This window comes from Copadichromis virginalis, linkage group LG22, assembly GCF_057382275.1.
Source record: "Copadichromis virginalis isolate Kocher_CV1m ecotype Utaka linkage group LG22, C_Virginalis_male_GT1.1, whole genome shotgun sequence".
Taxonomy (NCBI): Eukaryota; Metazoa; Chordata; class Actinopteri; order Cichliformes; family Cichlidae; genus Copadichromis; species Copadichromis virginalis.
Window position 1 is genome coordinate 8,577,647 of NC_140638.1, and position 25,018 is coordinate 8,602,664.

Here is a 25,018-nt window from a genome sequence, read left to right on the forward strand (position 1 = left end):
AAGCTCTGTTGAAAATAAAGCAAACTAAGTTCACCAGACTTTCTTTTATGACTCTGGTTCAGGATGTTGTATGTTATCATATAATGGCTCACAACAGACAGTGATATTTCAGTTATTATTATCAATGGCTTCAAAATTCGTTATCACAGATTACTAGAATATCAATGCAGCCAGGCCCACAAAACACAGAAGGGTCACCAAGTGTTAAATCATAGCTGCTGCTTCTTCTGCACCTCTGATGTACTCATTTGTAATCGTGTCAGTCCTGATCACTCCCAATGAATCTTAGCATCTTCAGCTCTGCCTTCTGTCTTGTTGGTTGTGCCACTGCCTTTAAACCATACTTCATAGCAGGTCTCAGTACCATCCTCCAAACATTAAGCGATAACGACTGCTAGCTACTCATTAACCATCGAGTAATATCAGTGGTAAAAGTTGGCATTTACACTGGAAAAAACAGTCAATAAGTTGTTGAACTTTTTATTTTTGTGAGCATTTATGGTTAATGATAAGTAACCTCAAATCTTTGGTTTTTTTGACTTTTGTCTAAAAAAAGACATTTAAATTATGTAAGTTTTGGCTTTGGGACTAGTGGCTGCTATGGTGATGAATGATGAAACAAACACACAAAAGTAGATGTAATTAGTAGCTGTAGAAGCTCTAGTTGATTTAAAATCCTTTTTATAACTTGAAAGTTTTGGAATTCTGGGATTCTCATTTGCAGTTTTTTCCCATGTTGGTTCCAATGTGGGAAATAATGTTTTTGTGCCCATTTTGTGAATTTTTTCCTGAATTCCTTTTTGAACTGTGATGTTTAGGATCTTAAATAAGTATCTTTTAAATGTATATTTAAACATTATTTAGACATTTTCTCTATTAATTATACTAACACATGATTGGTACCAGTAAGTACTAACACAAGACGAATGGTTCTTGAATTTTTTCATGGTTGAAAATGTAATTCTGTTGCACTGACTCCACTTTAACTCGAGGGTCCACTTTAAGAGTCTGGTTGTAACGTTTAGAGGACTGCATGGATACGACGTGGCTTACATCAGTGGGTCCCTAAGGTCCCACTGATGTAAGCCACGTGTATCAACGCCTAAAAGCCTTCCCTTTAAACTTGCCTTAGGGTAAATGTTTGTCTATCACGTTGGGTGTGAGGCACTTTGTTTTTTTTATCTTGAAAGATGGTATATTAATAATTTTTAGTTACCTTAAAAAAAAAACTTAGACTCTTTAATGTGCATTTGTTGGAGTGTTACTTTGACCACAGCTGTGAGAACCGACAAAAACATGGGTAGCTTTGTTCTTGGTCTGTCCGTGACAAACTTAAAATCCTGTTAACTTAATATTGACGTTAAGGTGCAAGTAAAGAAAAGGATGTTATCTGTTGCACAGACATCTGATATTCAGTTAGCCCCGAGAAGTGTATCACATAAGTCTTGAAATGTCACACAATAGTTTCTTCTTGATTTTTATGAAACATTGAGTTTAGAGTCTGCTATGCAGGAGATAAATTATTTAGCAGTTCTTTCAGTGTGGTATTTTTTTCCAGTGTCTGTCAGGATATTGAACTGCAGATCCTTTTCTGTCTTCACTTTCAGCAGCGTTACTGTTTCTAAAGATTTTTCTGGGACCCTGACCAAGGTTTCATCTTTCATGCATCTGTCTTTTCAAAATAAGAAAGAGTGTTTCCAGTGTATCCAGCTACAGGTATACAATGCTGATGTCAGATATCAGACTCATCATAATAAACCAGAATGGTGGTGTGTGCAGTGTACTATGGTGGTCACTAGAGGACAGTATCCAAAGATAAAATGCAGTGCATCATGCCTGCATCTTTCTCATCCTCCTTAGATTGTATTGCTGCTCTCAAATCTGACATTTGACTACTTCCTGGTCATTCTTTTCAGTGTGTGTGCTCAGCAGTAATTTATTAAACTGACAGATAAAGCCAATACCAAGCCTACTAAGCCTTGGCAAACAAGGAAATAACAAGGGATAAATGACTAAACAAGTAAAGTAATGCTGTTTGTGTTAATATTTATTAAATTTATTCATAACTAAAGAGACCGACTTTGAGTTTTTTGACTAGTGATCTTTTTTTCACTTTATTTGATTGATGCAAGCCTTACTTTGCTTTACTTTCTCCACTTTCAGAGTTTGGGACTCTTATTGTGCTCTACCTTCACTGTCAATTCTTTTTCCCCACTGCTTCTTTTCCATCTATCTCTCCATTAGCAGTAACCCTGCTAATGCTTTTAGAGGGTCACTTGAGGGCTGGAGCTGATCCCAGCTCACATTATTTACTGTTCGGGTGCTTACTAAAATCTGTCTTGTCATAAGGGCAGCATAAGCTGAAAGGTAATTTTGTCATGGATTTTTGCGGCTGTGGAGCCCAAAGAGATGCTAAAGAGGCTCGCTGTTTGTCACAGCGACATTTTAATAGTAATGTGTTACCAGGGAGCTCATTATCCCAGGGGCCACTACATTTTCAACCTCTAATTAACATTCATGCTACCAACTGGTAAGTAAGTAACCAGGCAAAGTCTCACAAACACAAATCAGTAAATACACACAAAAACAGTCAATGAATAGTGAGCGGTGGCGTTGTATCCCTCCTTAGATGCGTTTTCTTTTATTTTTGCAGAGAACATAAATTAGTGCCACCACTGGGGCAGAGAGGCTTTAGTTTGGTGATGTGTGGGAGCGCTGGCTTGCACTACAGTCCTGACACTCGAGCCAGAGAAGCAGACAGAGAGACAAAAGTGAAAAAAAAAATTATCTCTGAGAGACACCATCCGGTGGCCAGTGATGAGAAAACAGTGGGATGGTTTTTTATACACATGGGGATTGAGTGCACAATTGAAAAATCCCACAAGCCGTCAGTATTAAAACACCACATCGTTCTGCTGAATGGAGGAAATAAAGGAGGCAAGCAAACTGTACATCCTCAGTTTGTTGTTAGAGATATCTTCAGGCTATGCTGTGATGGATGCTGTCGTTGGAGTTGAACTCAGAGACTGTCAGATTGTCTTTGCTCTTCAGTGACAGTGACTTCTTTGACTTTCTACTGATGTGTTTTGAGTTACTCCACCTTTACCTTTACTAGATCTGAACCATAGTTATTTAATTATTTTTAAACAAGTCTTTAAATGTCATGTCAGCACTATAATATAGCTTTCAGATCACATTGCCTGCTCTGTTGGATCTGAAGTGTTAACTGTCTGACTAAACACAGATGTTGGACTGCAAACAGTCGCTGCTCTGTTGATATATTTTTTTTTAAAAGAAAACCTCAGTTCATAATGATGTTGCTGCTGGAACTCATTAGCGTTCTTGTTACTCACTTTCAGTTCATAACTCACAGGTCGAGACGCACCGCTGGTGGTTGGTGCCACGCGGTAACTGATGATTCCAGTGAGTCAGAGTGCTGAAATATTTTTCCACATTCCTAATATGAAGGATTTATCAAGACGGATTTTGCAATTTGCAGTCTCTTGTTGATGAAACTCTGCAAATTTTCCCGATAGCTGAGTAAACACAAACTCCCAGCTGTATGTGCTCAGGCTGCCAGGATATCTGCCTTATTACCTTACATCTAAACAGTGACAGTGGCACCACCTCTTTTACTGTGTTTATATAGTATTTTCTTTCTTTTCTTTCGTTTTCGACATGGTAAATTTCCAATTGTGCTTACATTTTACTGTGAAATTACAAATATTTAGCACAGAGGGCTGTAACTTCACAGCAGTTATTTACAGAACTTTATCCTAATATTATGGCAACTTTTTCCTAGATGTACTGATGGACATTTGTGTGGCATAGATTCAACAAAATGCTGGAAGTAATACTCAGATTGTGGTACATATTGGAACAATACCATTGCTGCAGATTTGTTGGCTGCCTGTCCAAGTTTCACGTTCCCTCACATCACAAAGATGCTCTATTGGATTGCAATCTGGTGACTTTGAGGCAATTTAAGTGCAGTGGAGCTATTACAATGACCTCATTGTCATATTCAAGAAGCCAGTTTAAGATGATTTGACTTCTGTGACAGCGCGTTATCCTGTTGGATGTCAGTGTACCCATGCAGTCAGACAGGCTGTGGCTTTTCAATGATACTTAGTTGAGACTAAGTGTGTTAGTATCAACGTGCAGTGTTTAGTCTGTTTAAATCGAATTCGGGTTTGTTTTCCAAATTGAGGCGATTCATTTGTGCATGTGTGAACACAGTAATTGCACTCAGGTGTGGATCTTGAAAACACTCTAACAGGCCCATAGTGTGAAAAGAAAATATCCCCCACTCCATTACGGCACTACTACTAATATATATATATATAAACTACTGGTTTAATGGCAGGATGGATCCATTCTTTCATGCTGTTCACATGTAATTTATTTTAAAAAATCACTTTATGCACCTTTATTTCCCTTTAATGACTCTTGGTTGGCTTAAACCACGTCTACATGAGTAAATGCAGTGAGTTGCTACCATAAAATTGGCTGATTAGATATTTACATGAACAACTAGTTCAACAGGTGTACCTAACAAAGTGGCTAGTGTGTATATTTCACAATAGACCTCAAGTTATTTGCAGCCAGGATATTATATTGTGCATATATTTAATTCGATCTGCCCTGTTTTTAATTATGGGTATATTTAATTTAAATATGGCAGTGACAAAGGAAACATAAATATCAGTGTGTTTTTAACTATCAGCAGACATATGTGTGACCAACTTGCTGCATGTTACTGAGGATAATTTGATAACTTTAAACATCTCAAAAAAAAGAAACACCACTGAAACTCTTCCCTTTTCAACACTGGGTTGTTTTCACTGGGGAAATGCAGCTTTTTAGAAAGAAACACTCTGACGGATCCAAAGTAAATTTCCTCTAAACTTTTCCAGTTTTTGTTTCAGAGACAAAGTCTCAGTGCTTCTTCCAAGCACCACTTCCTTGTAGGAAGGTCCAACTGCAGTCAGGGTTTTTCTTGGCATCATTTCTTACTATTGTCACTGCTTCATCCATGAGAGTCTGTAACTAATTTGAATAAAACAGTAGGTCTCTTTACTATTGTCTTCATGCTGCAATAAACTTTACGGCCTAAGAAGAGGGATACTTGCTAGTGCTGTGTTTTGCCCTCATTTGAATATATCAGTTTTACTTTTACTTCTTCATAACTGAATGAATGAAGGGAATTTAAGATTGATGAAAAATAATACCATGTCTTAACTTAAGTAAGCGACACAGCTATGTTACCATAATATAAACGGTGAAGCTCGAGGATGAACGCTAACTTTTTTCCACTTGATAAAAGTTAACGTGAGGTTTCGCGATGGTTGGGGACAAATGCAATCGCATAGCAGGACGCTGTAAACGGACCAAACTTCAGTCAAGAGAACAACTGAGATAATCCATCCACAATATGAGGTTAGTCATTAATATACTGCAACAACACGCGAATAGAGCAGCTGCGAGAGAATTCAACAGACTGTTTTGTTTCTCTTAATGCGCCTTATAACCCGGTGTGCCTTATGGTCCGAAAAATACTGTATGTTAATATAGGAAAAAAGTGATTTAGGGTTAGTGGAATAAAGTTTTACATGTTTATCAAATAATGTGGACGTGCGTTGTTAATCATGTGTGTTTCTGAAATAAAATCAAATACAGTGATGTTTGATAGAGTGATGGTTGTGCCAGCATTTTGTATCATTTCACTTTTCTTGTTCTTCAGTAGGAGTTGTGTATACTGTACCTGAAGATTATTAGAAAGTCTTTGTTTAAAGTTATAGCTGTTGTTTGCTCTGATCCAGTGTTCTGTGCTGAAGAGGTGTGGTCCCCTAACACTTATGCTGTCATTCAGTTTTGGGAATATGACGTGACTTTGAGAAGAACCGTGTAAGTGTGATGGGAGTTCTTTTTAAAGCTGTAAATATTACAGAACCCACTTGCTGCGCCTTGCCCCAGTTTCTCCAACAGCAGGAACTCAAATAACCCCACGCAGCTCCGTCATTTGTTTTTTCATCGAGGTAGCCGTGTCTACAAGGGGTGGAGTTGGCATGCACGGTGTGCCTGTGTGTGTGTAGCTGTGTCTCAGCTGGTACCTATCTTTGTGGCTTGTGTTTGTCTCTGTGCCTTTAAGAGGAGGGTCTGATATAAGTGTGTGTGGGTATTTCTCAAGCTGAGGAGGGGAGTGGTGGTGGTCTGGAATGATATGTACAGTTCAGAGTGGGAATACTGTGGCTGAGTGTGGGTGAGGAAGAAGGTGTGGACAGATAGCCAGGAGGGCTTTTATCAGCACTGAGGACACACAGATTCAAAGAGGGGTTTACACTGCCAGGGGAAAGTTAAAAGGAAAGTTTGAAGAGAGAAAGGTGCCCTAACCCTGACTCAGTATCAGCCAAGCCATGTCCATGCCCATGTTTGACCCAGGTCAGCGACTGCCAGAGGAGCAAGACTATGTTCAAGCCTATGAAAACGTCAGGGAGAAATATAAAGGTAACAACACCTCCTGTTTTCTTTTTGGAGTTTCAACTCAAATGATAACATGTTGAAAGCATGTTTGAATGGGAGGTGGGTGTGTAGAGTGAGTGCATGCCTCAGTGAGTATACTTGTTAAGCCTTGGCCAGCGTATTACTTTTAATTGATTCCATTTTGATTTTCATTGATGTTTCATGGAGTCTTTCTGTAAGCTGTGTTTCTAAAATAGCAATGGCATGGGCATGTGGATTGGTACTTTTGTCAGCTCTGCCAGTGATGTCTTTGTTGTTGTAGTTAACCCCCTGTATTGCAGACAGATCAACACGGAGAACATGGTTAAGTGGTGCACTTCTACAGGTGCACTAACAGAACAGCTGCATCGATAAAACAAAGAGGACTCCTGTTCTGCATGCTTTGTGTCCTTCTCAGGCTAGGCTGCTGTCTTTGCATACAGGGGAATCTGTGGGCAGCGTGGGCACAGAGAGGTGAGACATTTGGCCTTTGGTTGAATGGCACAGGTCCAACAATGCAACGAGAATGATAAGAGCTGCCAGCCAACATGGTAGCGTATGAGAACAACATGTTTCCAGTTATGCAGCATGTGGGTAAAAGCCTACTTGTGAGTGTTTTTATTTTGTTTCAGAAAGAATTGCAGGGTTGATAGAAACAGGAAGTCCAGACGACTTGAAGATGCACCTGCACCTCATTTGTTTACTCGGTTCATGATTCTGAATTTGACCTGGAAGACAATCACCTCAATGCACTTGAAACCAGCTTCCATGCCATGTTCTCCCAGTTTGCATACATATGATAGTTGTGAAATTTGACACTGGTGCTCTTGATTGGTTAACCTTCAAAATTATGTCAAAACAAAGTTGTTTAAATTTAGCGCAGTTTCATCTAACAGCATTAAGTGTATCCTTGAGGCCTATAATGACATTAAAGGATGCACTGATTGTGGAAGCTCACTGCCTTGGAAAGTTTTAACAGCACAAAATATGTGATGTGAAACTGTAGAAAAATATTGGCTGGTGCCACTGGAAAACTTCATCTTATTAGCCAATAAGTGATGGAGACAGTGTGACCGATACAAGCCATCTTTCTAATGACAACATTTTGAACATATCTGCATCAGTTATCATGGAGCAGACGTTGAATCAGATCATTATATAAATGGGACATCTCATATTTATATATATTTATTCCTGTGCTTGTGCATGAATCTGAGATTGGGTCTACGTGTTGTTTTTAATGTGTGTCAAGCTGATGGTTTGCAAATGCATTGATTTTTGCTCCAAGTTTGATAGATTAAGATGGATTAATTAATCCAGATTATCTTGTCTTGTTTTCTTATTGTATGGATGCGATTTATGGATTGATTCAGATCTATGTAGATCATCACAAAGACATTATTATGTCTTTGTAAGGCAGGTGAATTACATTGACATCTGCAGGTAATCTAGCTCAGGACACAGGCTGGCAGGAGCAGCTGTGCCGTCATGTTACACTTGTCAAACATGTCACACATCAGTGAGGAAACATCTCTTTTTCTAGAGCCTCAAATTAGTTTGTATGAGTCCCACACTGTGCACAACTCCACTGTTATAAAAGCATAATTGTTGAGAGGCACGATGAATAATTAGCAGAATGAATGATTAACATGTGTTGGAGGTAAAAACAGAACCCATAAGTGTGGGCCTGAAATTCCAGTTACAGGAAACTGTCAGTGCAAGTCTTCTCTGGGCCTTGGTATGCTGGGAACCGAGCAGTTCCATCCAGTCACATCAGTCTAGTAATTTTCTTCCCATGTGGTTGCCTACTGTGCATGTCACTGTGGGCAGTGTTCCTGCTGTGCCTCTCTGGCACCAGTCTGGTGCTCCACGCCCCTTTCATAACCTCCAGTCTCTCTGCCAAGATCAGACTTCCTGTTACTCTTTCTTATTGTTGGTTTTTAACCGGATGCTGTTTGTTTTAGATAATTGTACACTTAGAATAAATAGAACACATCTCCTTAAAGACGAGGAGATGGGCGATAACAAATATAAATGCTGTTTTTATCAGCCCTTACCTGTGGTTTCAGATGATCTGAGCTTTGAGCGAAAAGTAGGGTGCCGGGGTTTGTCGTGAGATGTCAGCCCCTTCTGTAAAGCTGTGTGTTGAGCTGTTGCATGTGTGTGCAGCTCTGTGTGTGAGCTGAATAATTCAAATATGGCCTAGATAAAGCAGTGTTCCTGTCATTTTAAAAGAAGCAGAAGAAAAGTTGAGTGTTGGAAGAAAAACTTTGATATGGAGCTGGATTAGAGAATTTAAGCTGGTCATTAATCACCTTAAGATGAAGCTACTCAATTAGTCCTATAATCAGGTGAAATTATTGAAACAACCATGAATTTATACTTGACTGGGATTGGAACACCACTCTATTTTTAGTCTGTGTTGACACCGGTTCAAAATTCACAACACAGGTGAGAGAGATCTGATCCTGATAAAGTGTCCATCATGCACAGATTGCATGTAGCAGGGGGAGGATGGACTGTTACTCTTGGCAGTATTCGTGCACACAGTATCACATGGTTAGGGATTAATTTCACATTCTATAAGTTATTACTCCTGCGTGAGCGGGCTTATACATTTGTATAAGTTATTGCAACAGGTGAAATGCAGCTTCCTATGGGAGTGATGAAGGCTGGGTGAAGCTGTGTGTCAGAATAGCAACAGATCACATCTATTAGTGTAAAACATGCAGCCCTGCTGCAAATGTATCCCTGGAGTTTACTCTGTCAGTCTTGGCATTATTCTGGTTGAAAGACAAGCTAAATAACTTTTGGCATTTAACTCAATGAGGAGTTTGTTATTAAGGTTGCGGTAACTTATTCCAGTCACATTTTACGTGTGTTGGACAAAACTCCTGAGATTATTCCATTATCAATGGTTGGCTGCAGTGTTGGAATTTCTTGGATAATCTAAAATGCTGACGCTGTAACATCGAACGTTGGAGAAGCCTAATGAGTCCCCCAGATACAGCACAATTACCTGCACTTACTAATGACTCCAGTGACCCTGACCTTGTTGGGTTATCTTCACCTCAAATACTCATTCTTAAGAGGTTGGCTGATAGTTTTGTAGCCAAATGTCAGAGAAAGGATTCGCTCTAACTTTTGCTAAATATTCATCTTTTCAACCAAGTTGCAGAAGGAACAATGTTTCTAAAACACCATTCTAGTAAAGCTTAAAGAGTTTAAGCTTCCAAGTGACCATTAAAGAACTGAGCAATATAATCTTCTACAGCTACTTCTCATCCTAAGGATGAACTCCAACTTCACCATAATTGACTGTAGCCAGTATTAGTAGTCTAAGTTATGCTCTGCTGCCTTGCCACAGGATCAGTTCATCTACCTTCTGCAGGTTCTGGTTAGGAGGAGTGAGATCTATATTAGCTATAGTCCAAGGTGATGGAGTTATAAGAAGTCTGACCACGGGACACAATCCTCTCTGGGGGAAGTAGCTAAATAATGTCAGTAAGTACTATAATAGCCAGCTGTAGGAAAAACATGAGACAGGAAAGCGAGTTAGCAACAGCTACATTTTCAGAATTTTCAAGAGTGTTTTCCACTAGTAAACTAATAGTGGTGGAATTCTTTCAGATGAAATGTAGTCATCAAATATAATTGGTAGGTGGTATTATGTGTGGGAAACACTGAATATATGTTAACAAGAGAACTGGAATAATACTTTGTTTTGCTCCTTTTAGCTTACAGGTGAACTGTGACAGGCGTCACATGGCAGTAGCTGTTTGTGCTGATGTGATCTTTGTGTTTGTTCTGTAAAGAGTTGGTCTGGGATGTAATCCTGCCTGCGAGGTGGATTTTGTCCCACTCCCCATTCTTAAACACACTTAAAAGAGTCAACATTGCGAGCTTCTGTGTGTAAATACTAACAGAGTTTACTTATAAAAGGGCTGCGATAAATTTGTCTTGTGAATCACTGTCGAGCTTGAGCACCCGCAGAGGAAGCCTCCGCTCAGTTCCAGTACTTTCCTCAGATAAGGTTTCATGCAACTTGACCTCACTTTCAAAAATAGTAATAGTGCTTAAGTTATGGACGCGTGATCACACATACACACAGATGTGTCCAGGTTGTAAAATAGGAAAAATATTCCTCTTCTGTCATTTAATATGTGCCAAGTGGACAACGCCTCTTTCTTTTTTCCCCCTGAATAATCCATTAACATCTATGAAGTTCTACAAAAAAAACACACTTTATTTGTATATTTTTTTTATATATATATTTCACATTATCATTACATTTACATTACATTTTTTTTACATTTGTTTTGTCTAAGGAGCTTGGAAAGAAAAAGCGTCTGGACTTCTTTGAGTTGCTTGAAGACGTTTCACCTCTCATCCGAGAAGCTTCTTCAGTTCTAAGGGTCAAATGGTGGAGAGTCCCAGATTTAAACCCAGTGGGAGTTTCCCAATCCAATTCTTGGATGAGAGGTGAAACGTCTTCAAGCAACTCAAAGAAGTCCAGACGCTTTTTCTTTCCAAGCTCCTTGGACTACGATGACCTGGATGACTGAGAACCTTCACAGACATACATTTGTTTTGATTTTCATGTCCATGCATGTCCAGCTAATTTATTGATCTGAGCCTCCAAAGTGTAAAAACTCCTCATCCTGATCTGTTGAGCACTTTTGAACATCTGCAGATATTCTGACTGGTCTCTAACTGGTAATTACACGGCAAGCAACAACACATTCCTGATTAATAATCCACAGTTCAAGGCCAAACAGACAAATGCTGTTGGATGAATGACGTCTTTTCAAAAAGTTCAAAACCAATGTCCTATTTAAATGTGGCGGGTCTCATGCTCAAGACCGTCTCCTTGTGCATGTTTGGATAGTTTCAAGTGCTGTTTTTAGATCGCTTGATGGAAGTTTAGTTGTGCCCCCTAGCATTTTCATGCACTGATAGTTACTCTGCTCTGCAGCATAGCACAAGTTGAAGTCATGGAATTGAATTTGGTCTGAATGCATAATCAGAAGCCTTCTTCTTTGAGTTTCTGCCTGTCAAGACTATCGACACCGTCAGCTGAAAGCCTGAAAATAATCACGGAGAAAACTGTCAAGTCATCAGATAACACTCCTCTTAAAAACACACAAATTTATAAATCTTTTTTGCAGACATGAAAAGTTACAGGAGAAATAAAGGGGCACATGTATTGCCTGAGAGCTGCTGTCCTCTGACAGAGGACATACTCCTACATTATTCCCACATATGTTCACACCTACACTCCATCCCACTGTGCCAACAGCATGGCTCAGTATCTGGTAGATGAGTGAGGACTCAGAAGCTGCAGTAGGCCATTCTCACCTGTCTGTCTGCTAATTCTCTTGAGTTTATAAGGTGACCTTTTAGTCTGTATGTTCTGCTTAAACATGGTAAATGGACTCATTCTTATATAGCACTTTTATACCCTTGCAGAGGACTCAAAGCTCACCTTTAACCTCTATCACCTCTATTCACCTTTAAACATATTCCGTGCAAACTGCTGCACGTTAAGCATGTAAATCAGCAGCAACAACAAAATCCCACACGAGCAAGGTGAATATCATCTCGTTACAATGCAATCTTCTCATGGAAGTGATATGAATGTGGGTTTGATATGTATTATCTATTTAAAAATGGCTGCAGCCCAAGACCGACGCACATCACCACTCTGCAAAAACTGCTCAGTACTGCCTCAAGCCCAATGACAAAAACCCACCAGGGGTTGACTCTCAGACCAATCAAGAATCCGGAGGAATTCCTCACTCATGAGTTACAATTCTTTGCGATTATAAGTATCTTTATGTAAAAGGACCCAAACCTAAGTTGTCAAAATACTAATTTTAAGAATTATATTCAGTGAATCATTTCAGTTACAGCATGTATTTTGTGTGTGGTCGATCTTCAACTAGTGTAGATTTAGGCTTTTAACTTTTTATGTTGCTGCATTTAAAAAAAAAAAAAAAAAAAAAAAAGTGGTAGACCAGGCACAAGCTGTGTAATTATCTGAGTTATTATATGTAAAATTATCTGAAATCTGACCTTAGCTACACCAAGTTCTTCTTTCTGATGTTCATAAGGCCGTTCAACTTGTTAAACATATTCTAAAGCCAACAACAACCTCAGAAACGTCTTATTCCTGGATTAGGTACAGCGCTTTGAAATCTTAGAGGATATCAGCCAGTCTGCTGTGATTTTCAGAAACCTTTCAGTTCCTGCAGTAAGACTAGTCATCTGGCTGATTCTGTGCTGGTCATGCCTCTTTATCTAATAGATGCCCTCACATTCTTTCACGTAGTCCAAATCCTTTCTGATGATAAATGGCATATAGATGTAATTGGTTTGTGTCTCTGGTTTCTTTTGTGGAACTGCTTTAAGTCTGCGGAGGAATGGAAATCCTGACTGTGAACCGCCGTGAAGTGAACTCAGCCTGGCAAAGTTTGCTGGTGAGAGCCGCTGTAATTGAGATGGGATTTGTATTGGAGCAGAGGATTAGTGCCCTCCCAAATCCATGGAGTCAATAACAGCTGACGTTTGTTATGTAACCACACTGCAAAATGTTCAATGTATGAACTTTCTTTTAGTCTTTAACTAGATCAGAAATATTATATTTTTATTGTCACAGTCGCAGTGTTAAGTGGGCAACAAATAAACAAAGAAAAAAACGTTGCTCTGAAAATAGTCAGCTATAAGACTCGGACTGAAAATTATTGAAAAAGCAGCCAAAGTCCAGAGAAAAACTTTGAAAGACATTCAGAAAGCCTGAAGAACTATTACTTAAGCAAGACTTTTGCACAGTACAGAGGGTCAGGAGGTTAGGAAATTAGTTTTAAAGCATTGCAGTTTGGATTATTGTTGTCACCCTACCAGGTGGACAGACAAGCAGCATGGACACCCCAGTTTGTGAATGCAATACCTCGAGAACGAGGTGAAGTAGGATTTTTAAATTGAATTTGTTGATGCGTCTATTAAACATCTGTGGATGCAATAATGCAAAAAGGAAGTCACCGGGATTTAAATTTATACCATACGTTCATCTGCTAGGAGGCTGAGGGGTAGCACTGGCAGTCACCAGTATTTTTGTAATACTGTGTATTCAGTTAGATTACACCAGATGTCTGTTGAGCTCTCAGCCACATGTAATTGTCTTGATTTTTGTATTTATTTATTTTTTGCACAAAAAAGAATAAATCTTTATGCATAAACTTTTGGCAATTTCTGTTTTTAAAAAAGTTTAAAAATAACTGATTATATTTGGACCAGCGGGCGGAGTGATGAGTAGCAAGCGTGGTTACCAGGTGTGTGTATAGGTTTTATTGATGCATGGCACAAATACAGGTACCTGTTAACATACATGAGTCTGACACACCAAAACTAGAGAACAGGGATCTTGAACAGTTTTGTTTTGTTTTTTTCAATTTTGTTAGAGAAATGTATTAAAAATGCTCCAAACAATAAACATCACAAAATGTTTTTGTGGCACTGGTTTAGCTTTCTGCTAAAATCAACTGGTTTTCCAGCTTTCTGTGGAGTTGTTATGAAGAGGCCAAGCAGTTAGTTTAGTTTTGTTTTTGTTTTCAATTTTATTTTTAATTTATATGTTTTGTTTATTAGTCTTTAAACATGGGGACTGACTTGCTTTTGGAGTACCAAGTGGTCAATAGAGGAACTGCAGTTTTTGGTACCTCTATATTGTCTAAACTTTTCACTTACAGACGTTGCTGCAGCTGACTGAATGTTTGATCAAATTAACATATTAGTTGATAAAACACAAACAACACAGCTGAAGGTTGGACAGCTGTTATTCCCTTCGCTTGCCACTCTAACCGCACAGCTGCTTTAACTGTTTACTGTCCGTTTTAAGGCCAGAGAGAGCGAGAGAGAGGAAAAGAATCGATCAATAATCATCAACCTCAGGGCCCTGTTTCAGGAAGCCGGTTTGGAAAACTCAGAGTGAAAAACGACACTCACGGTTGAGTAACCCCGAACTGTCCAACTCGGAATATTCCGTTTCAGAAAGGCTGATAACAATTAGTTCAGTCAACGCGGAGTTGCTTTAACCCCAAGTGAAGCGCGCGGACGAGGATACATAAAGCCCTGATAAGCGGAGCACAGATTAAGCGAGTCACCATGGAGACGGAGGGAAAGAAGGCGCGGTCAATGTATTTCACAGCGCTTGAGGCCGAAATTCTGATGGCAGCATATGCCGATAACATGCAAATTCCGCGGAAAAAAGTAACACAGCCACAGCTGCAAAAGCATGCATGGCAAAACATAGCCGACAGAGTCAATGCGTGAGTGTTAATTTAAACATTGATCGAGGGATTTCCACCCATTTAACACGTTATTTTATCATATGTTATTTTATTTGTTATTTTATACATTTTATTTTGTGATGTGATGTGAGCGCAGGTGCAACCCAACAGGCCCCAAACGTGCCTGGCAGCAAGTAAAAATGAAATATAAAAATATAGTCAAAACAGGTAAGGTGTAATTGTATTATGAGCCATAGTGCTTGGTCTGTTTGTCCGATGTAAATCAATTGCAGTTAGAGGCTACATTAATTTTCTTTCTGTAAGCACTTACTCTGTATGCTCAAATGTGACCCCGTTATAGCCAACAGAAAAAAAGCGGAGGCCCGAAAAACAGGTGGGGGTCCTCCACCACCACCACTCACAGAGGCTGAGCAGTTGGCCCTCAGCCAAAACAGTGGGCGCCCTGTGGCCGAAGGCATCTCTGCGGGGACATCCTCTGAGTCAATAACCCCGCAAGACACAAGTGCCTACATAAGGGGTAAATTCAAAATAATACATGATGTGCATACATCCTTTCTTCACAGTCACCTTTGCAGTGCTGCTCATTCATTTGATAAACTCTTCACCATAATGAATTTGTTTGTAGTGAAGTTATTTTCCTACTGATTTTGCCTTCCCTCAGTCTTGGTTGTCTTTGAGAGCATAATGACAATGAAGTGTAAGCTGAGTGCTATATGTTTGTTAATTGCCATTTGGTCCCTTGTAAGTTATAAGTGACCTGTGTAAACCTCATATTCTATCAGTTGATGGTGGTGGTGTACTGCATCTGGTGCAGCCTCCTGTTGAGCCAGACCAACATGCAGTTGTGAGTAATACTCCACAGATTATATGAGTTTACAGTAGAACAGCAATGTTGTTAATTTCTTTACTACAGGAAAATAATGAAGAAACATTGACAGCTGTTACAGAGGAGGAAGCAACAGAGACACTTTATGAGGTTTACATCTTTTAATACTTTGTGTACAGGAAATACAGGCGACCAATAAAGCCAGTTGAACAGAAAATCTGTTTATTCGTCTTTCAACATGTTGAGGTGATGGGTCAAAAGAAATGATTGTGACATATGGTGTCTCTGACTGCGCTTCCATCTTGTATGTCCGTGGGAGGGTCAGGATGTTCATGGTTTGGATCACTGCTGATGTTTGGTTCAGAAGGACAGTGTTCTCCTCTAATTGTGGCAATGTTGTGAAGAATCACACATGCCACAATAATGTCACATGCCCTTTCTGGGGTGACCCTGAGTCTTTGCAGGCACTGGAACCGGGCCTTAAGCATTCCGATAGTCATTTCAATTCTGGCTCTTGTCCTGCAATGAGCCAGATTATATCGCTGCTGTGGGCCCGGTTCAGGGTCAGGGTAAGGGGTAAGCAAATAGGGTAAACATGGATACCCCCTATCACCAAGCAAGTAGCCAGTGAACTCTCCTAAGACAGAAGGATACACTTCAGTTCAAATGTCCCTGAAGCAATTGGTCTTTATATATTTTAAAGTATTCTCAACTCACCATGTCCAAATTTTGTGCTCAGTGTACATTCACGGAATATTTGTGAGTCATGAACAGAGCCTGGCCACTTGGCTTCCACATTTGTGATAATGTTGGCAGCATCACATATGATCTTCACAGTGCAGAGAACACAAATTAGCATCCATTACTATAATGAAATAATTTGTTAGTTTGAAATGCTACAGGGAACTATGTACCTGCACATTAATGCTGTGGAAAGACTTCCTGTTCACATAGTCTCCTTCATTTACTGAAGGAGCAATGATTGGAATGTGAGTGCCATCTGTACAGCCAATCACGCCTGGGAACCCTGAGAATAAATGTAAAATTTAAGTAGTAGTTCAAGTATCACCACATCATATATTAAGTTTTGGTCATCCTGATACCTGCAATTTTGTGGCATCCCTCTTTGATAAATCTTGTGGGTCTGTGACCGGGGAACACCACAAACGAGTACAGGAGACGTTTCAGTGCAACTGTAACATTCCTGACTGCCCGACAGACGGTAGCCTTGGAAACGTGCTCAGCGTCACCAATATTATACAGAAAGCTCCCGTTTGCAAAAAACCGAAGTGCAATACAAATAATATGTACAGAACTGAGAGCATGTCCGCGATGTGTCACATGCGTAATATATGGCCTGAGGATGTTATCCAAATAACTTATAGATTGTGCTGAGAAACGGTAACGTTCGCACAGAAAATCATCAGGAAATGATAAAATGTCCAAACGCGCTCTAATCACTCTCTCCCGGCGGAGAGCTCTGCGGAGAATTTGGGCTTCACGATCTACTGGCTCTTCAAGGACGGGGCACGCCATGTCCGACACTTCCTACTGTCAGGTTTCTGACAAAGGGGCGGAGACAGTCAGGGTTAGTTGTAGTAAACCTGCTAGGGGGCAGGTTAGCTTCACGGAGTGTGTCGTCATAGTGACTCACTCAGGCTTCAGCTGAACTCGCTTTGTGAAACCGAAAACCCAGAGTTTTCGTTAACTCAGGGTATACTTACTCAGTTTTTCCACTAAACCGGCTTCCTGAAACAGGGCCCAGGTCACTGAATAGGATGATGTCACTCTTTACTTCCCCACAGTGCTCTAAAGCACAGGTTTCGTACAGTGTGTCCGGTGGGTTATTGAGTGATAGCAGTGACACACAGAAAGATGTCTTTCTAATCTGTCTGAGAGGATGATGTCACTGGAGGAAAAATCATTCTGGTCGCAGGGAGATTTCAGTCTCCAGGATACAGTCATATACAAACTGTTATTTTATCCGTCTTGAGCGCTCTGCACAGTCAAGCTATAAAAGATTGTAAGTGCTTACAAAAATAGATTAAAATATAGTTCCACACCACGTGATATGATTTGTAGTTGCAGCATACTACAGCACAAAGTTCTGTATCCACAAATCCATTTCATTGACTGATTAAAGGAAAAGGTCTGTATTTTGGAATAAAGATCACTTTGGTTTTTCTGCTGCTTATAGTTAGATGAAAAACAGGATACAGTTCTCATGTCAAGCTGTTTAATATAAAACGCCATGTAGAAGCTCTCAGCATGAAGATAAAATAAGATGTACTTCCAAAACCAGAACTAGAACTAAAGAAGACAAAAGGCACTACTGCATAGGCGAGACAGGGAGAGGCAGAGATGGATAAAATAGAAACACAAGAAGGAACAACAAAAACTCGTCAGCACTGAAAGCCAGGATCGTGAGACAGGATGTACTCTTAGGTTTTTAATATAACTAGCTTGCTCAGTATGAGTACGTCTTCATTCATAATATTACAATTACTTCTTTCATCTCCCTGATAAAGACATTGTATTTGTGCAGCACATCCCACCTTACCTGAATACTTCTGCTCATCTCTTAGTCTAACCTTTGAATCAGGAAGCACAGAGATCCCAGCCTGATGTTTGTCCTGGGTCGCTGAACAATGGTGCTAACATCCCGTTTATGGCATGCTGCAGTAATCCCGACTAATGCCAGGAATGCCAGTAGGGAGCTGACTGGCATTCTCACTGTTTTTCTGCAGGGTTTGAAAATCCCTGCTGCTGCTTTTTTCACACACCACGACCCTTGAAGTCTGCAACTTCTATCTTCTTTTATTTTTTAATACTAACGAGGCTATGAGCAGTTTGTCTGGAGCGGTGATTCAACAATAACGTTTATATTGATTTCTGTCTCACCTCGTCTCATTTTTAGAGGTGAAACAGAATGAGCTCATCTCAGAAGTTACTACTCAAGTTATTTATTTTCTAGTGCTTTGCAACATTGAAAGAATTTAAAACAGAGTGCCTGCAAAAAGTAGCATATTAATTTCCCGGAGAAAGATACTGCAGAAGTTAAAAGCTCGATGAGTGTTTGAAAACGTGTTAGTGATCTTGATCTTATTCACACACAATGGATACGTTGTTCAGCGTAAATAAACTACTTCTGGGTGTCCTGACTCTGGTGAATCAGAGACACCCAAAAGGAAAACAGACATCCTCAATGTGTCTTTTTCAGAGTGCAGATCTGAAAGACAACAAGCCTTAAAACATATGTCATCATGACACATTCTGTGAATTCCTCTGGTGTTGTGGTCCTCCTGAAAAGTGCTCCTTTTCTCCTCTCTGAAAGGACTTTAGACAAAGCCTCATAGAACACACACACACACAGATTCCTCTGTGGTTGCTTTCTTTTCCTTTCCTTTCCTGGGAGCTTCTGTTACGCATAAATTGTGTAACCAAAATTCGATATAATGTAATAATTCTATTGCTGCGAAGACCAAAAAGTTTCAAAACGAAATAGTTGCATAAATGACTGGAAGCGTAACATGCAGTTAAATGCATTGAAAATAGTACTTGCCCAATATTTGAAGGTTTGGTATATGGTTGTGGCATAAAACCGGCAACACGAGTCTCGCTTTAGAATGTAAATGTTAACATAGTGAAGTTTTGCATAGATTTTATGCAAATACACACACACTCTATGTAAAAGATTAATGTAACTTTAAAGGATTTCTGTATTTACTTTTTAAATCTTAAACTTGCATTCTTTCTTATGACCAGTAGGGGGCGACTCCTCTGATCAAGTCAAAGAAAATAATCGTAAACATTTTTTTGATGACTTTACTTTCAGTCGGGTTTCACTACATGCTTTTGCCGTGTCCTCGACTTTCAGTCATTTTCACCCATCGCTGAGTTCATGTTGACAGCAAACTCAACAGGAGTCCACAAACCAGTCAATGTTGATGTTTTTTTTTTTAATTCCGTTAATATCGGGAAATTTGTCACCAAGTGGCCATGATATAAACAGGATGACATCCACCAGCTGTTGATGTTAAAATGGGCTCTTTTTATGTGTGAGATAATCAGGGAGTGGCAGTAGTGAAGAGATTATTTTTAGCTGCTGAATTCTCGGCTTGTTTGTTTGAGTTCAGATGAACTCCAACAACTGCACAGGGAGTTTAATATCACCGATGGACCTAGACAGGAACTGATGTGGGGGTATCACCACCTACTCCTCCACACGCCCCACCCTGAAGCCCAGAGTATGTTGGTGACACTCCAGCTTCTAATGGCTGAACTTCCATAGTGGGAGGAGCCACATCCCACAGAGGGGTGGAGCGGGTGTATCGGGTCTTCCACCTGGGATTAAAAGGCACTGGAGGCTTTGGCACCGCTGCTTGGAAACAGAAATATCATTCAAACTGGTGTGGAGCCAGGGGGCTTAATATACCTCACAATGACGTTTAGCTGGGAAATTGAATTTTCTCTGACTCCTCAAATATGCACAGAAACAATAGTTTTTACTGTGTAGGACTGTGCTGTTTTTAAGAGTAAACTCCAGGAATGAAATCCCCCAAAATAGTCACAGTTGAAAAGGAGAAAGTTGACAGTTAATCAAAAAACAAATCACTGAGTTATGTTTCTTTGTTATTGGCTCCAGCACAAGCTAGGAAATTCCTAAGGTGGTGTGCAAGTTTTGGTTTTGAACACTAACCCTTTTCCATCTCAAAACATTAGTGTGTAGGTGTTCAGAAAATGCTTATTATTGCCAGTGCTCCTCATCAAGGTGAGGTTCCTATGTGATTAAAGGTTCATGCACATTAATATTTACGTAAGAGGGAATATCTAACCTTAACATGGCCAAAGCTCTTTACTAAATCAAATTAAAATGAATTATTTCTGAGACTAGATTGTCCACTTTAATACCAGATGTTTTTATTAATGCACCCTGTGTAAGGTACATACATATCATGTAGAGAAATAAACCTGTTCCTTTCATTTTACTTCTTTTGTTAGAGTTTTTATGAAGCTGGTTTTTCAGGTTTCATGTGTAATGCAGAGTACGGTAAACTGAATTCCTCGACGGGCTCAGAATCAGAATCAGAAACTTTATTGTCATTGTCATGAGAACAACGAAATTAAGAATGGTCCCCGATCATTGCATCATCCCTAGCAATATCAAAATATAAATAAAACAATAAAATTCAATAAATAAAATAGATAGAATACTTAAAATACTAATAAGATATAACAGTAAAACATTCACATACATTCCCACACACATGCTTCAGACCGTGCATAGATTAACACAAGAGTGGCGTGATGGCCATTTTTTTGTAGTATTCAGATGTGTTATTGCAGTTGGATAACAGCTGTGTTTGAGTCTATTAGTCCTTGCTCTGATTGCCCTGTACCGTCTGCCTGAGGGCAACAGTTCGAACAGGGAGTGGCCAGGATGTGAGGTGTCTTTTATGATGTTTTGGGCCTTTTTAAAACAGTGGGCGTTGTGTAGAACTTCCAGTGTGGGGAGAGGGCAGCCAGTGATCTTTTGGGCGGTGTTAATGATCCCTTGGAGTGCCTTCCTCTGAGCCCCTGTGCAGCTAGTGTACCAGATGCATATGCAGTAAGTTAGAACACTCTCAATGGTGGCTCTGTAGAAGGACACCAGCAGTCTCTGTGTGATGTTATTCCTCCTGAGAATTCTCAGGAAGTACAGTCTCTGTTGGGCCTTTTTCAGCAGCTCGGAGGTGTTCACACTCCAGGAAAGGTTCTCCTCTATATTGACTCCCAGGAGGCGGAAGCTTGCCACCCTTTCTACACAGTCCCCATTTATGAATAGTGGTTGGATCTCTGCCTTTTTCCTTCTGAAGTCTATTATGAGTTCTTTGGTTTTTGAAGTGTTGAGGAGGAGGTTATTGGCCTTACACCATGACGTCAGCTGCTCCACCTCGTCTCTGTACGTAGACTCGTCTCCCTTGGAAATGAGCCCCACCACTGTGGTGTCATCTGCAAATTTCACAAAGATGTTGCTGTGGTGGCGAGGAGTGCAGTCGTGTGTGTAGAGAGAGTAGAGCAGTGGACTGAGCACACAGCCCTGGGGTGAGCCAGTGCTGAGACTCAGGGCTGAGGATGTGTGATGGCCAACTCTGACTCTCTGTCTACGGCCCGAGAGGAAGCTATTGATCCACATGCAGGTGCTGTATGGAAGCCCCAGGTCTTGTAGCTTGGCCACCAGTTTGTGTGGAAGGATGGTGTTAAAAGCTGAGCAGTAATCCACGAAGAGCATCCGCACATAGCTACCATGCTCTTCCAGGTGAGTTAATGCAGCATGGAGTGCTGTGGCTACAGCGTCTTCCGTGGATCGGTTTGCTCTGTAGGCAAACTGGTGTGGATCCAGGCTGCGGGGCAGGGCTGCTGTGATGTGTCTGCGGACCAGCTTCTCAAAGCATTTCATTACCACTGGGGTGAGTGCCACCGGTCTGTAGTCATTCAGGCCGGTGATGTGGGGCTTCTTAGGCAAGGGGACTATGGTGGAGGACTTCAGGCAGAGTGGGACAGTCGCCTGTGCGAGGGATTTGTTGAAAATCCTGGTGAAGAGCCCAGCCAGCTGTCCTGCACAATCCCTCAATATTCGACCTGGCACACCATCAGGACCCGCCGCCTTCCTCGGGTTAACAGCCTGCAGCATGCGCCTCACCTCGTGCTCTTCCAGGGTGAGGGTGGTGCTGCTATGGGTGGCGTGTTGCTGCTGTGGCTCCAATACCTCCGGTACCCTGGTCTCAAAGCGGGCAAAGAAGATATTCAGCTCCTCTGCCAGCTCCAGGTCACCGTCCGCAGCTCCGAGATTGATCTTATAGTTGGTTAGGTGCTGGATGCCTTGCCACACCTGCCGGCTGGTATTACTCTTCAAATGGTCCTCGATCCTCCTCCTATAGTCCCCCTTTGCCTCTCTGATGCCTCTCTTCAGGTTGGATCGGGCTGTGGTGTAGTAATCCCTGTTGCCAGACCTGAACGCAATGTTCCTCTCCTTCAGCAGCTGCCTGACCTCCCGGGTCATCCAGGGCTTTTGGTTGGGATAAGCCCGGATCCGTTTGACTGCTGTAACAGTGTCTATGCAGTGTTTTATATAGCAGAGGACACCGTCTGTGAACATTTCCAAGTCCTGATGTTCAAAGATATCCCAGTTAGTCCTGTCAAAACAGTCTGCTGAGAGGCACCCTCTGGCCATATGGTAATATTCTTTGTGATGGTAAGAGCAGTTTTCTTGAGGGGGGCGTATGCAGGGATTAGAAACAGTGACAAGTGGTCAGACTGACCCAGATGTGGCAAAGGTCTGGCCCTGTAGCCCATTTTGATGTTGGAATAAACTTTGTCCAGAATCTTGTCACCCCTAGTGGCACACTTGACGTGCTGGTGGAATTTGGGGATTGCTCTTTTTAAGTCTGCGTGATTGAAGTCCCCTGCTACGATATGTACAGCGTCAGGGTAAGTGCTCTGTTTATTATTGATGTTTGTATGCAGGAGTGCGATCGCAGAGTTAGCATTAGCATCTGGTGGTATGTAAACAGCTGTTATTATGACAATGGTGAACTCCCTAGGTAGGTAGATGGGCCTGCATTTAACAGTCAGATATTCAATGTCCGGTGAACAGTGACGGTCTATTATCACTGTGTTGGTACACCAGCTGTTGTTCACATACATACAGAGCCCCCCTCCTTTGCGCTTACCGGAGTCCACTGTTCGGTCATGTCGCTGTGTGGTATAGCCTGCTAGCTCAATAGCAGAGTCTGGAATGGATTGATGTAGCCAGGATTCAGTGATAAGAAGGATGCATGAGTCTGTAGTGAGAAATGAGAATCATGTCAAAGCCAGGCCCATAAAGCCCTTAACCAGTCAACCACTAAACTTTATTAACGTTTATAATGTTCTCTTTACGGTTCAACAAGATGGTTACCCTGCAGCCAACTAACAACACACCATAACACAGGCCTGATTATGACCGATACTGGTACTATGGACTGTTTCGTAAAACCAGACGTATCCAGATGTAAATGCAAAGTCTTACATTTTTGTTCTTGCACATCTGTCTACAACTCTCACCTAGCTGAAAGTAGAAGCTTGCATTAAAAAAATAAACAACAAGAAAATATCTTTGAACTTCCACAAAACCACCGAAAAAGCAATCTTTAGAAATCGCTGCGGGAAGTCATCATCCTTCAGCCCGACTGCATTTGCTGGGGACAGTTAACTAATGCCAGCATGATGCCAAGTGAGCTTAAGAGGCACCTGGAAACCAAACATTCCTTCAGGGAAAAGCTTTGCCCACTTCAAAAGTTCAGTGGATAAGAAACAGGGATAGCAGGAGCGTCTGCTGGATTGTGTGGAAGTGTCTGATGTGGTAGTGGAACTTACTGCAAATCCCCCAAAATGTAGGTATGATGCATTAAAGTAAAAAAAATGGATAACACAGAGGCCATTTTTGCTGACATGAACAAAACCTTGCTTTTTGAGTCTTTGCAATGATGTATGTTACTCAGTCTCACATCTGTTCAAATCAGCCTTTAGTAGGTCTGTGCGATATGACCAAAATCTCATATCCCGATATAAGACATCTATCATCCAATAACGATATAAATCACAAAAATGTAACATTTTCTGTAAATTCTGTGAATCTCGGGCAGCTCGACTTGCGTGAAGTGTTTCCAGCTGGGCGTCATGTAGCTGGAGTCGAGTGTTTTAACCGATGCATGAAACTACATTTTTAGACATAAGTTGTAACGGCCGACGTTTTCTTTGTGAGTATTTATTACACGGCGTGCTGCAGGGAAAAGCCTGTTCTAACGTTTGAGTGTAAGGTTTATTTTTTAGCACCTGGCGGCTCTTTTTTACTTCTCATCCGTAAATAATCTGCTCTTTCACGTGATTCAGTTTAAGTCTCAACAGGATCTTGAGCTTTATTTTGAAAGGTTTATGTGGAACATAAACAAGCGGACACGCAATGGTTTTACCAACAACACATAAAAACAGGGGCTTGTCCGTCTGTAGTGTGGTTATATTAAATATAAGAGAAAGAGAGAACTTTAAGAAATGAATATAACCACTACAGTGACCATCAAAACGATGAAAAAACATTGCCGTAAACGGTTTATTTTGCGACACCACGAAACAAACAATAGCGTAAAATGAAACGATAGACGTTTTTATATCGTCATCCGATATATATCGTTATATCGAACAGCCCTAGCCTTTAGCAACAGATTTGCTTTTTTTTTTAAATTCCTGTAAGGAAATATGCATGTGGAGGTGCATCTGTTTAGTTTGGCGCTCGCAACACTTTACAGACCAACGCTACGACTGGGTGGGCCTTATTTTTAACTTTAAGTGGTATATATGTTGC

The 25,018-nt window shown here is 40.7% G+C and overlaps 1 protein-coding gene and 1 long non-coding RNA gene across 2 annotated transcripts in view; one reads left to right on the forward strand and one right to left on the reverse strand.

The window, feature by feature from the left end:
- The first annotated feature begins 6,210 nt into the window (after window positions 1–6,210).
- The window catches only part of pleca (plectin a), a 93,174-nt gene continuing 74,366 nt past the window's right edge, over window positions 6,211–25,018 (forward strand). The window contains exon 1 of the mRNA XM_085447079.1: window positions 6,211–6,507. Coding sequence (XP_085303205.1) covers window positions 6,417–6,507 — 91 coding nt within the window. The 5' untranslated portion in view covers window positions 6,211–6,416. The remainder of the gene's footprint in view (window positions 6,508–25,018) is intronic.
- Window positions 15,838–16,556, reverse strand: LOC146682664 (uncharacterized). Its single transcript, XR_014917623.1, has 2 exons — window positions 16,354–16,556; window positions 15,838–16,273 (listed from the first exon to the last, which is right to left on the reverse strand). It is a non-coding gene; the product is annotated as an uncharacterized LOC146682664 (long non-coding RNA).